The 13,701-nt window shown below is 41.4% G+C and overlaps 1 protein-coding gene across 1 annotated transcript in view; it reads right to left on the bottom strand.

Annotated features, from left to right (window-relative positions):
• The window catches only part of LOC104292346 (von Willebrand factor D and EGF domain-containing protein-like), a 116,398-nt gene that overhangs the window by 62,682 nt on the left and 40,015 nt on the right, over window positions 1-13,701 (bottom strand). The window contains exons 5-8 of the mRNA XM_009891710.1: window positions 8,439-8,528; window positions 7,017-7,152; window positions 3,454-3,671; window positions 618-691 (exon numbers count right to left, since the gene is read on the bottom strand). Coding sequence (XP_009890012.1) covers window positions 618-691; window positions 3,454-3,671; window positions 7,017-7,152; window positions 8,439-8,528 — 518 coding nt within the window. The remainder of the gene's footprint in view (window positions 1-617; window positions 692-3,453; window positions 3,672-7,016; window positions 7,153-8,438; window positions 8,529-13,701) is intronic.

Here is a 13,701-nt window from a genome sequence, read left to right as displayed (position 1 = left end):
TCTTTCCCTGATATTTGCCACTTATCATTTCTGGACTTCTTTTATCTGAGACAGTATGGCCATCTTTATGGCTTTTTGGGTGTGATGATGACTGTCAGCTCCATGCAGAAATGCAGCTGTGCGTAAACCAGCTCTGGAAGCAGACAGAAGAATGCAAGAGCATCCTTGGGCAGAGTCACTTTGCATCAGGTGTTACTAAACTGCTGGGAAGGACATAGGCTGTCCCCACATGCTGTGCTGCTGCAGGGACATAATGGCTCACTTGGGTGGAACTGTGGTGTCGCTAACCTGATGCCACGTGGTGTAGATTACCTCTCAAAGTCAATAGTGATGGTTCTGTTTGAGGAACATTTTAGAATCTGACCTTTGTCATGTAAAAATTATTCAGACTCAAACCCATTGCCGCTTCAAGATCAATCCATTTCTAGTCCTTTTGTTAAAAGGAGCATAAACAGCTGGAAGGAAACCATATATGTTATTGAAGTACTACATTAATCACTATAAGCAAACTAGTACAACGGTCTTTTGATATTCTAATGTAAAACCAAATGCATCCTACATCCAGAAACTGAAAACTGCAGTAATTGAGCCAAATTATTTCAAAGTAGAATACTCACCATCCATCAAATGTGATAATATGTGGATCAGTGAAAGAGTAGCAGTTCCCTGTTGGGAGGTCTCGAACTGTGACCTAGTTAAAATGAAATGTGTAATGAATACAGTCTACACAGCAGTTTTTCTTCATTACTGTTCCTCACAAAACATTAGGGGCAGGATTCATGTGTCAAGTACAAACTAAAATCTGACTTCTAAAACATGATTGCGAACGGGTACAAAATAGGCTTTGCTTTCAAACAACGGAGTTTAATCACATGCAATAAGGGAGTTCAAAGTGCTCCTATTCCACCTGATGTAATGCACTGTCTTCCTTTACCTGGTAAAAAGTGAAGCTTTTTTTATTAAACTTTTTGGCTAGGAAGTAGATCATTCACTGAAATTATCAGGAGAGTAGAGTGCTCATTAAATTGTACTAATTTTAATGCCTGAAGTATGGTATAAGGTATGCTGTAATTAAGCAGCATTAGCATATTTTAGTAGTAGTCACTGCCTGTCCCCTAATTTGACCTTAAAATTCCTGATACAGCATCTGAATGGCTGATTTTTACATTTGATGTTCAGGTTATTGATTGGGTACTGGCGACGAGGGCCCAAATCGGGCTGCTGGAGCTGCCTGCTTTCGGCGTGTGATTAAAAGAGGAAAGGATCTACTAAGGCAACAGAGATCTTTAGCTGCGTCATCTCTTGGTTATGGGGGTATAGGCTGGGTTGCAGACAAGGTATGAGAGTCCTGCTACCCTGCAAGGAGCAGATATGCCTGAGAAAACCAGAGGTACCTGGGGCCACGTCTGCTCACAATGGTGTTTTTCATACTCTGCTATCCAGTTCTCAGAAACGCAACTCTGGGTTGTGCAAAGATTGGCAACATGGAGAGCTCCCAGTCATGCTGGTGGGAGTGATGAAGAATTGTTGTTTTCCCATGTCCAACCTGCCAGGCTGATTTCTCGGCCAGGGCTGTTAATTTTTTGCTCACTTTTTGCCCGTGAGAAATCCAGAGGTGCAATCTAGTTAGTTCTGCCACGATCCGTGGAGCAGGGAAGAAGAATGGCCGCTATATCTTTGTGAGGTCTTTTAGCAGCAAAGCAGAACTTAGCTTTTAGGAGCAGTGGTGAAATTAAATAAATGAATAAAAGGGTGAAGATAGAACCACACTCCCTGACAAAATTCTTCACCTGCGGCAATACATCATCTGTGTTTTAAAATGTCCCTTAACCACCTCACAGAGACATTGCTTGGACACCCACTGGTGTCTGACATACCAAACTATAGAGCGGCGGTCTTGAGGACAGAAAAACTGAGCACTTCTCAGAACAGTGTTCTGATCTGAGGTCAATTGTATCATTTGCACTTACAGTGTGATATAAAGAAGTGTCTCAGAATGTTCCTGTTTTCTCCATGGCCACAAACCTTCCTAAGTAAAACCTTTGCACAGATAAATCCACTTGGCCCTTTTGGCTCTGCTCTTTTCTTGCATGACACCAGCAAAGAGTGCAACTCCTAGTTGTTGGGCAGTCTTAGTTTACTGCAGAAAAACACTTTATCGGGTGTCTGAATGTCTCAGGATGTTCTGCCCACCACTTCCATTCAATTTTCAGATAAATCAAAAACATTTGAACAAGTCTGAAGGACTAAAGATTATATGGATTTTAATACATGGATTTTTCCTTGATATGTTGCAGGAACTGTCTTACATTAACACCTCTAATTAACTGCAAAGCAGCAATGGGGAAATGAAGGGAAAGGAAGGTAATGTCTATCATGTATCCATAGATCGAGTTTTAACTGAGATAGATAGAATTTATTATTAAAATTGATTAATTCTGTTTCACACTTGCTACATTTTCATATTTTAATAGAAGCATTTGTAACTTCAAGACAAAATATGAGTATGTGAGTGCACTACATGGAATTAGCTGCACTTTCTGATGTAAGAATCTTAAAGTTTAAAAGAAGCCTATGCTGGAGAGGAAAAGATATAGTCACGTGCCAGGCATTTTACCTTTGAAGACAAAAATTCTTTTGGTCCATTTTAATCTCATTCTCTCATGAGCAAATCCACAAAAATCAGGGCAGTGAATTTATAGATTTCATTGGGGGGTTGTTTTCGGTTACTTAAAATATACCAGCTTGGACGTGCCACTGCTCTGAGAAATTTAGCTGAGTCAAATCCGCGTTCTGGTTTATTCTCTCAGGCGGTGGGATTACAGGTCTCAAACCTCCCAGCTGAGGCCCTGAAACAACTTCACAGATAGCGGGCTTGTCCCTGCTCACCACACTCCTTTCTAGACAGGGAAAAAATGGCTTGCCTCCCTGATTGATTCTTATTATTTTTATTTTGGATGTTTTGTACAGGGATAAATGAAGGGATGGAGCAGCCACGTGTGTCATCAGAGGTGTTCTGGTGATTCCTGGCACAGTCACAAATTGAACACAGTGCTGCTGAGTCCAGGTCCCCCTTTCTCATTACTGAGGCACTGCTTTTTCAGAAACTGTTCTCCAAACCTTCCGTTTTCCCTCTCCCTCCTTCTTGAAAAGGTGCTAATTCCCTCACCTGGGTTCTCCCTCTCTCCTCTTCCAGCATACCCATGCTTGCCTCGTTACATCCATAATCTAGCATTTGACGTTTCTGATGTGCTGACTAATAATCAAACCTAAATATGTTAAAGCAAAAGGCTTTACATGTTAATTTTCTTGGCATATAAAGAGGCTGTTTTGGTTTACTCTGCTGACAGCAGTCCCCAAATGTTGACATGGTTAAGGTTTATCATTGTTTTCTGCAGTATGAAATCTCCCATTTAAATTTGACACATTTTCCACGTTATTTTAGGACCCGACCTCCACATCCTTGGGTGTGTAAGCCCTCCAAAGCAAATCCCTCCGTCCGACTGGCTCAGCTCGGATGCGGCTGACGCGGTCCCCATCCTGAGCGAAGTCCGTCACGGCCGTCACTGTCAGCACGGCGGCTGCACAGCTGCTTTCCGAGCAGGGGGCCCACCGCAGATCCACCCGGCATGCCGAAAGGGCGATGTTTGGGGACCTCAGTAACTGACTATCTAAAATGAACACGAACACCGAGTCTGACAAGAGTTACCCAAACAGTTGCCCGTACCCTGTTTACCATCCAACACAAGTGTTTCACATTCCAGGACACACATGCCTTGAAACCAGATGGGTTTGCATAAAGACAGTTGAGACTGGCTCAGGCTGGCATCCCTTGGCACATTTTACTGTGCTTTTTTCTCCCCCTTCCCTCTGCAGTAGACAGTTTACTAAAACTCAGCGGTGCTTTTCTTTCCACAGGTGCTAATATTTCTGGAATGACAGTCTTATCTTTATGGGTCCATGCCCAGGGAATGAAGACGAGTAGTTCTTGTGACAAAGAAAGAGATGAGTCTGTGTTTCTGGAAAACATTTATCTTTCACTAGCTTTATTGTAAGGAGGTATCTGCTGGGAATTATTTTATTTAAAATAAACAGAATTTTTGATCTGGAAAGGGAGGGTTCTCGAGTCAGTTTATAGTGAACTTCAGATCCGTGACAGGAAGGAAAATGCAGCAGATTTCTCTTTGTATTTTTGGCTTAGCTGGGTTATTGCGCTTTATTTTCCAACCTGTAAAATGACGGTAGTTATATTTCTGTATTTCACAGAGGCATTGTGAGGACACATTAGCTGAAAGAATGCAGAAAAGTAATAAGCTATGGTGGTACCAGCTATGTAAGTATCTGTGATGGATAGGGAAGTGATGGGTGGTGATACAATCAATACGGCAATGGCAACCCAAGTCACTCAGCTCTGCCTCTGCACATCATATCTCTCCTAAAGGGACCTCTTCTAGGTGCAAGACTAGTAGTGTCCACTACTCTTGTTTGTGCTGAGTATTTAGTTTTCTGTCCCAGACCAATAATGATCATCTGAAAAGAACAAAGTTCTAGAAATGACATCAGTGGAATTAATCTAATATCAAAATATCAATTTTCATATATTTTTCCCCATTTTCAGAACTGCTCAATAATTTATAGGAGATGGCATTCAAGTATTTTAAGCTGGTATTTCTAACATGATCAAATAATCACTGTTTTATTCCTTATGGAAAAGACTCATAAAATATAATTTAAATTAACCATGTAGAGTTCTATAGGAACTGAACTAAAAACCTACAAATATTAATAGCATATTATTTCTCATACCAAATCCTTAAAGGCTGCCTCACTTCTTATAGAAAAGTCCTGGCTCATTTTCAAGGTTCTTGATTCAATTAAATTGGAGGTTTCCATGAGGAATAGTTATTGCCATTACAGCCCCATGAGCGGTGCTCACAACCCAGAACAAAAGTTTAAAATCAAAGAAAATCATCTTGTCAAAATAGTAATGATAAACTTAACAGAAGCTGAACTCCAGTGGCTCTGCTGTGCCTTGGCATTCATTATGATATTGTCTGAACTGAGAGAGATATTTCTGTGCTTGTAATTAGCTTTCTTATCACTTATTCCCTACATAATTAGCACAACAGTGTTGTTATATTGATTCAGTAAGACAAGGAGCTTGTCAGTTAATTTATTCAGTATAAACGAATCTCAGCTAAAGTTGTTTTTATTTTCAGTTTAGAGCACTGTGGCCGACATTACCTTTTTCAGAAGCCCACAGTGTTCCTACAAATAAACTAACGGACCCTACAGACAATAAAGGCACAAACCAGACATGCAGTTATGCAAACACACAGCAGCAGGTTTTCAACCTTAAGTACATACACACATCTCAATTGATCATAAACGGCCCAAGTATCATGCAAGGAAATAGCCTCAGGATGGAGCAATCAAGGGCTAGAGCTGGTTATTAGTTTAAGCTGCAGAAATGAGTTGATTAAAACTAACGGAAATTTTCCAATTCGGTGACAAGTTCCTTCAAAGATTAGTCAGTTGGTTGAGTTGTTCCTCCATCCTGGGACCTCTTGGCACCAACACGTCAAGCCCATTGACAGCTTGAAAATAAAGCTGCTTCTGCAAATCTTGCCTCCTCTCTTTCTTCCAGTCAAATGCACATTTTAGGACTGGAGAAGACCCTGGCAAGGGGTCAGCCTCAGTCCGATCTATCAAACTCAACCTCCGCCACTTGAGAGCTCCTGGACCATGCGTTCATTCTCACTGAGATGTTGAAAGGCTTTATCAATGCCTCAGAAATTGGGAGTTAAAAATTTTACCTTGATAGCTTATGTGACTAATTCTCATTCAATCCTCATAAACGGTAGGTGTCTAAGCTGCTTGGAGGCTGTGAGATGTCCCACCACACACCAGCCTGCATTCTTAGCTACCTCAATATCTAAGAAAATCTATTCCCATGAGCTCAGTGGATGTTTGCCTGATGGACCAGCAGAGATTCTAAGCCAAGAACAATATGTAGAACAGAGCAGCACTGAGCCATGGAGAAATGCAAAGCACTCCATGTACAAGAGCCAACACAGCTGCTGGAACCATAAGGTGCCTTTCAGTTTAAGATCATTGTGTTATGATACCATTTGAATGATTTTTTCCTTCTGCCTAAGCACTTGGCTGATGATGGGGAGAGAAAGGAAAGGGATTTAGAAAGCGAAAAATATCAGGAACTCTCCGGGTTTTGACATTTTTTTTTTCTTTGAGCTGTCTTTTTGTGGGTAGAGAAACTGTGGCTGTAATCCTATGTCTAATCATTTTTCTCATTGAGTCACCTATGGAAGAGAAATAAATACCTTTTAGAAAAAGGGTTGGGTGTTTTATTTAGTGCAAATGGAAAGTAAATATATATATGCCCCCCTTGGTTAAGTGTGGTATTCCACCAGATTAACCTGAGGAAAACATTTACTGATAAAAAGGGCAAGAATTTTCTACGTGACCCTGGGAATGTTTTCAAGTAAAAAAAATACCTTTAGAAAGAGAATAATATATATGCATAAGAATGATTTTTTCCTCTATATTGAGGCAGAAAAAAACTGTAAGCCAGCAAAAGAAAAAAAAAAAAAGGCTTCAGTACACATTTACTGAATAATAAATCTGCAGGTGAGCTTCTTATTGATAATTAATGAAATTATTCTACCTAAGACCATTGCTGCTGCAAAAACTTAAAATGGAATTTTATACTCCTGGAATTTAAAATAAGTTCTACTCATAGTTATTTCATCCATAAATCTCAAAGGATCACAATTCAGGTTATTGCTAGTCAGATTTTTTTTTATTCTTTCTCAAAAGCCTGAGTGATATTATCATCTATTTTATATTGTAAACAAATATATGGCCTAGTTTGTTGATTTTATGACTTCTGCCCTTTGTTGTTATTTAAGTCTTATAATTTCTGTTGGAATTCCTCATAACATAAATACAGGAAAAAATAATCACATCAATTCGAAGCCCATAGGTAAAACTCTTACCCAAATCCTCAGTACTTAGCTGTAAAGTAATTTTACAGGAATCATCTTGCCCGGGACAAGCAATGGGTACAGTGCTCAGAATGGTCAAAACATGCTCTTTGCTATCCTCTACAATTTGTAACGATTCTGGTAAAAACTGGAAAGAAGAAGATCATTTTGACAGATTAGTTAGGCAATGCTGATATTTGTAAAATCTTGAGTGTTTTTAATCAATTATGAAAAGATATGATTGCTTATAAAATAATAATAATCTTCATAATAATCCTCATAATTATAATAATCTTCATAGTAATGATCTTCAACTTTATAAGGTGAAATTGTTGTTAAAATACTTTAACATTCTCGGTAATTAAGAAAATGTTTGCAGATGTCAGATATAGTGTCTAATTGCTTCTCATCTCCTAATCTCAAAACAGGTTTTTATTAAGCCTGAAAATAGCGTGATACCATAGAATATATTAATTTTTAATATCCCTGGTTAAAAGGGGGTCCTCTTCCCATGCACTAGGAGGAATACCAGCAATATTCATGGCCTGAAGTATGGCATTACCTCACAGTCACGGACTCTATGCTTGTATTCTGCCCCAGGTACAAAGTGAGTGCAATTTTTGCCCAATTCCTCTTCCCTGCTATGGCAGGAAGAAGGATATCTCTGTACATAATATATTACAACTTCGGTGGCTTGTGTGCCGGGGAGAGAGCTCGGGTTGTGCCATTTCTGTCTGTCTGTTCTCCTGGGGCAAGAGCAGAAAGAGCGCTCAGGGCTAGTCAGAAATGGGAATTTCCATTGCCTGGGAAATTCTGACTTTTCCAGAAAAAAACCCAAAACTGTTCTTCAAATGTCACACAGAACAGGTTACCAGATTTTTCAAACACAATTCATGGAGGCATGAAGTTTAGATACCGAGATCTCAAATTCTCCTGGACGGCAAGACCAACAGTCTAATCCTTGAGTGGGATTAGACCTGGTTTTTGCACTCGGAGTGAATTTATCTTCAGCAATTTGGTTTTTGCAGTGTTTGACCATAAAAAGATGATGGGTAAAAACTAGTTTTTCTCTTTGCTTTCTTCTGGTTTAAGTACAATGAAATTCTGCAGTCTTGTAGGTGTGTCGTCCCATTATACATAACCACCAGAGTACTTTGGGGTGTATTTACTGGAAGATGTAGTTTTGCACATTCTTTATGGCGCATTAGTGTCAACACCTGCACAGGGTGCTGATGGGCACTTTAGGACGTTTTACAAGCAGACTGAAAGCCGTATAATTTATTAAGACATTTTCTCAAAGTGAACATAAAAGCAGCACTGGTTATGATGATCAAGGCTTATGTTTCCGTGACTTGTTTTTCAGAGCATGTCAGATAATGTATAAATATTCCCTAGGGATGTGCCAAGTCTGTAAATCAGGGCCATTGGCATTACCTTAATCCCGGCATAGAAACCTTTGCTCTCTTCAGGCAACGACTGCTGCTCAGGAACATCCCTCGTAAAAGCCGTGACAGTGCAAAAGACCTGTAATAAATAAACAGCATATGCTATAGCTTTTCTTGAAGAAAATTCATATAATTATGCATCTTCCTCTTGATCAGAGTTGTTAAGCCTTTTTTTTCTACTGTTGAAACTAATATTGCGGTTGAGGTTTTAAAAATATTTTGCATAAATCTTGAGATTTGGAAGAAGTTTTGATGCATTTAATAAGCAAAGAAACATGGCTTCTGTCTCAGCAATTAATAACATTGAATGCTTACGGTGTGTTTTCTTCTGCAGTTTTTCAAACACTTTGGTTAGTGGTATTAACTCATTTTAATTAGGGAGAATTACATTGTTCATAGTTGTTACTGTCAGGATTAGGACATTAGCCCTTGGGATCCCAGACTTCAGTCTGTCCACTGGATCAACTATCCTCTCTCTGTACCATGTTTGTAAGCAGTTTTTTTTTTCATTTTAATTAGTTTGACAGTCATACAGTCTTGGAATCTGTGTCAGCAATATAGGAAGCTCTTTTTATTCCTTATTGCATTATAAAAGATGTTGCAGATGTGCCTACAGGGTTTACATTGTAAAATATAAAATAAAATAAAAATTCCTCCAAAACAAAAAAAAACCCAAACCCTGCCACCAAAGACAACATACCAGGCCATTTATGTTTTATTCCTAGCACAGTCACGTAACCTTTATATCTTCTGAGCCTGCACACCATCTGCCATCTTAATGTTTCATTGGTTTCAGAAAACCCAAACTGCTAACATCATTTCTGGGATCATAAGATTAAACTACAGAAATTTTCCTTAAAGCAAACGACAATAGGCTCTGAAACTGTACTTCTGAATTTTTGTTTTTGGCCTCTTCTCAGAAATGGAGTAACAGATTGTGACACACTAAATCAATTCCAAATAGTCAGATGGCATATTTATAGCTACTGCCTTTTTTAAGCCTCAAGTAACCCATGAGGAGAAATAGGACCAATCTAATTTATTTTCCATTGTGATAAACTCCTTTGGATGGAATTTCCAGCACCACTCACCAGCCATGATGCTGTCCATAGCTCTCACCTGCCGGCTCAGGCGCAACTCTCATCACCAGTGGCAATGAAACAAGCTCAAAACCAAGATATTCCCAGATTCGTATGGTCATATGGGCATGAGTTGGATAGCCCTCTGGAATATTTCTTTTACCACCCTAAAGGTCTCTCTTCATTACCATCAAGTCATGAGTTTCCTCCAAACTGAAGAATCCTCTTTCCTAACTCATTTGAGCACAACAAAAATGCCCCACCAGCAATACAACAACATTTGTACAGCTACGGGAAAAATCAAGTGTTTTCTGTGCTCTTCAGGTGGATCATTTCCAGTCCAGCTCAGTCCCAGGTTTATGTGCCTTTTGGGACATTTTTACCTTCATAAAGTTTCCCACCCAGTGAAAGTAGTGTTATTTGTTCCGTTAACTAGATGGAAGCCTTGAGGTCGTACTGGGTGTACTGGGGGGGAAAAAATGACACAGGTTTCACAGAGATACTTTACAGTTAAAACTCCTCAGATACTTCACAGTTAGCCAGTTTGCCTCCAAAGGAGAAGTCGTCGTCTCCTCCAGGTAATAAGCCCCTGTTATCATTAGATATTTATTATCTCCAAGAATTCCCTAAAGGCTCGCGTTCAGCTTCCAAAGTTTTCAAAAAAAGTTCTGCTGGGTGGGAAGGCAGAAGGCGAGCGTTGATCTTCTCCTACAGCTGCTTCTCCTATAGCTGCCACCGGGACAGTCTGCAAAATCGGGATCCGACAAGGCGGTGACAACAGAGACAGAGTTCAGGTAACATATATTCCCCCTAGTGTAAAAAAAAAAACCAAACCAACAATCTCCTTGGCAGACCTCATTGAGCAAATCCAATGCACCCGCACTGCAGATACTATATTTACACTTGCCTCGTTATTTGCACTTTTGGCTTTGATGTTTTTACCAAATATATTCGCAGGGAGACATCTCTCTGAGCACACCATGTGGAGTGTTCCTGCCAAGGAGGGGACTGTAATGAGAGACAGCAGGGTTGTGCATGAGGATGCCCGGCGCTGACGGAGCATCCCAGTGATCTTCCCCAAAGTGACATCCTGGGAAATGTCAGAACCCAGCCTCATTCCCTGCGAGCATTGTATTTTCTCACATATATATTTTAGCAGTATATTTTATTGATAAAGCACTGAACTCTAAAATCAAAGATTACTCTGTAATGATACACTGAGATATTCTTAGACTACCTGTCCATTCCAGTTCTATCTTCAGTGCTTCTAGAGATGAGCACAAACTTTGCAAATTCGAAATGTACGGACAGCCGTCATGAGTTACATTTTATTTCTGTCTTTTATATCATTCCTCCCCTTGTAGTGCCTTTACCTTGTTAGGTGCACACTTCACTTCACAATCAGCAGATATGTTCATCGGCTACTGAGCTACAGGTTGACAGTTTGTCACATAATTATTATGATAGTCACTCCGAGGAGTTTTTTTTGCCTTCAGCTAAATACTAGCTCTTTTTCTCCAGTTCAGTAATCAACTTTTTCTTTCTCTTCTTCTCTCCCCTCTCCCCATCTCAGGATGCAGCCTTTTTAAAGCAAAGAGATAAAAGCATCACTGACAGCAGTATGCTGATGGCCGTGACAGGTTAGGCAGTATTTTTCTACAAACTCATCAGATCTGTTAAAAATAAAATCATAATTTTTCATCATCCCTTTTAAAGAAACAGAAATAAAAGGGTGCCCTCGGACAGGATGACCAGATTGCTCCTGGGCATGGGCTGCTCCCTTTCCCCCATACAGCAGCAGATCTCCCCACAGGGTGGAAAACTTTTAGGCACAAAATCCCGACAGAAAAAGGCCCTGGTAGCTAAAAAGTTTCTCCTTTCCTGTGTGTTGGAGCAGATTTCCACCCTTAAGTGGAATCAATCAGATTCTTTCCCACTTTGCTGTGAACACTGTGAGCAGAGTATTTAGTTAAAAGCAGAATGCAGTGATTAATTTGGTGGGGGTCAGTTAGCTCTGGGAAACAGTCAGGAGAGTATTTTAATCCCAGGACCTGTCAACATTCTGGGCAAATTTCCCTCTAGCAACATGCATATAAAAATGTGGGGTTTTTTCCTGAGCTCTCAGAATCTAAATCTCCCCCAAATCAGCTGTTTATACTCGTTTCAAACATAAAACCAGTTTCACCCTTTTCTCTGCCCCTAATTATCTCTGAATGTAGGGCAGGGATCATCTGTGGCAGCTTGAGTGTGTAGTGAGAGTCGTGGGGCCAAGGGCAGAGACAGAAAAGCTCAAAGAAAGTCACATTCACGTTTGTTGCCATCTTCAAAGGCGGCATGCGCAGAGGTGGGGGCACGGAGGGGGATGCTTGCTGGCACGTCCATCATGGCCATGCCTCCAGTTTCATCAGCCCCTCCCAGCTGTGCTCAGATAAAGGGTTGGGTTCCCAAAGTCAAAACAGGAGATACTTGTTTTGTGATCAAAATCCATCCCTTCTCTTAGGTCAGGTACCTGTGAAGGCTCCTCGGTTTGCCAGGTAATTTCAGAACCTCTCAGAAAGGCCAACCTAAACCATGTGTTTCTCAAAGCCCTGGCAGAAATGGTGCCCTCAGCCTTCTCAACAGTGTCCCAGGGCAATGGGCTTGTCCTCAAAATAGGGAGAGCTGGCAGATGGGAGTACGGGCTTTGGGTCTGCCCATGAGGACTGTGGCTGTGTTTTAGCTAAACAGTCACCAGAGAAAAGAAACAAATGCACGTGCCGGTCCCTGGCTTCAGTCTCCACTTCCTCTCCTAGTGCAACCTATGCTCTGGGGTGGGATGCCCTTGGGAAGGGCAGGACATTCACCAGACTCAGCCGGGAGGATCAGCTACCTGTTTCCCATCTCTCCAGCAAGAGCTTGAGCTGTATTTTAGTGCCAGAGGCCCCACAGTGACAACAGTGAAGACTTAGAGTTGAAATATTTGCTTTTACTGGTAGTGATCTTCCAAAGACTCCATACTGCCAGGTACAGCTGAGTAGGACTTGGATTAAAAAGTAGATGGGAGGCACTTTCTTGACCTGAACGTCCAATCTCCTGAGTGGTGTGGGAATTCAAGGATGCTGCTCTGGTCAGTAATTTAGGTTGGCCACCTGGGGGAAGCTCCCTTCTCAACATCAGGTAGTGTTTAGGAATACCCGCTTCTTCTCATTCACTGGGCAGGGAAGTCGGAATACTGCTCGTAAGTGCAGATGCCTAAGCTGTGAGTGATTAAGTCTATTAACTCCAGGATTGGACCTACCCTCCTAGCTACATCGCCCATGTCAAAAGGCAGGCTGGGGCTGCAAGGGGAAGAGTCACTCAACCACCCTCACGCCTTGCAGGTGAAGGGCTGGGCAGGGAATCGATCATGCCAGGGAAAAGGGTGTCTCGCGATGGCTATCAAAGCCTCCGAGCTGCTGTTGCCTGCTCTATTAAACGCTAATGGGCTGGGGTTAGAAAAGCCTCGAGGAGTCGCTCTGCTGGGAGCTGGGGAGTGTGGGAGGGAGGGAGGGATGGAGCTGTGGTTTACAGCCTTGATGAAAAGAGCAAAGGATGAGCAGAGCTGGAGGATGGCATTTCTAGGGAAGCCAGAGGGAAAAAAAAAAAAAAAATAGTTCTCATTCTCTCGAGGAAATGATCTGGCTGTAGGTATGTGCAGAGAGGGACAGGAACAAAGTCTCTGGAAAAGCTTTCCAGAAGGGTTAGTGGGAAGGGGGAAGTAGGGAGAATCGGACTTTGAATTAATTAACAAACTCGACCTCAAAGCTTTTGAACACAAATCGCTCCCTGTGATGGGCTGTTGGCTGCAGAAGGGAGGGAGTGGTGCAGCAGCGTGACTTGACACTGCGGGAAGACCATCTCCGGTCGCTCTGCTACTCGCTATATATACAGAAGGCAGCTCCTTCCAGTTGCCAAGTGACCAAACAGTATGTGGAGGCTGACTGTAGGTCATTCATCTACTAAGGAAAGACATTTTCTCAGGGTAGTGGCGAGGTGTCTTATCAGCTGCAGAGTTTTGCTCATCATTTCTCTGACCCTCTCTGCTTTAAAATCTCTGTACAAGACCACACAGAGCTCTGTTTCTGCAGGGGTGCTCCTAATTTTCTACCTGAAGGTTGAGAAAGAAACTGTAAACTCAGGTGTGACCTACAAATA

Source organism: Charadrius vociferus, unplaced genomic scaffold (assembly GCF_000708025.1).
Source record: "Charadrius vociferus isolate BGI_N301 unplaced genomic scaffold, ASM70802v2 scaffold109, whole genome shotgun sequence".
Taxonomy (NCBI): domain Eukaryota; kingdom Metazoa; phylum Chordata; class Aves; order Charadriiformes; family Charadriidae; genus Charadrius; species Charadrius vociferus.
Note: the sequence above shows the minus strand (reverse complement) of the source record. Positions and strands in the feature narration are given on the sequence as shown.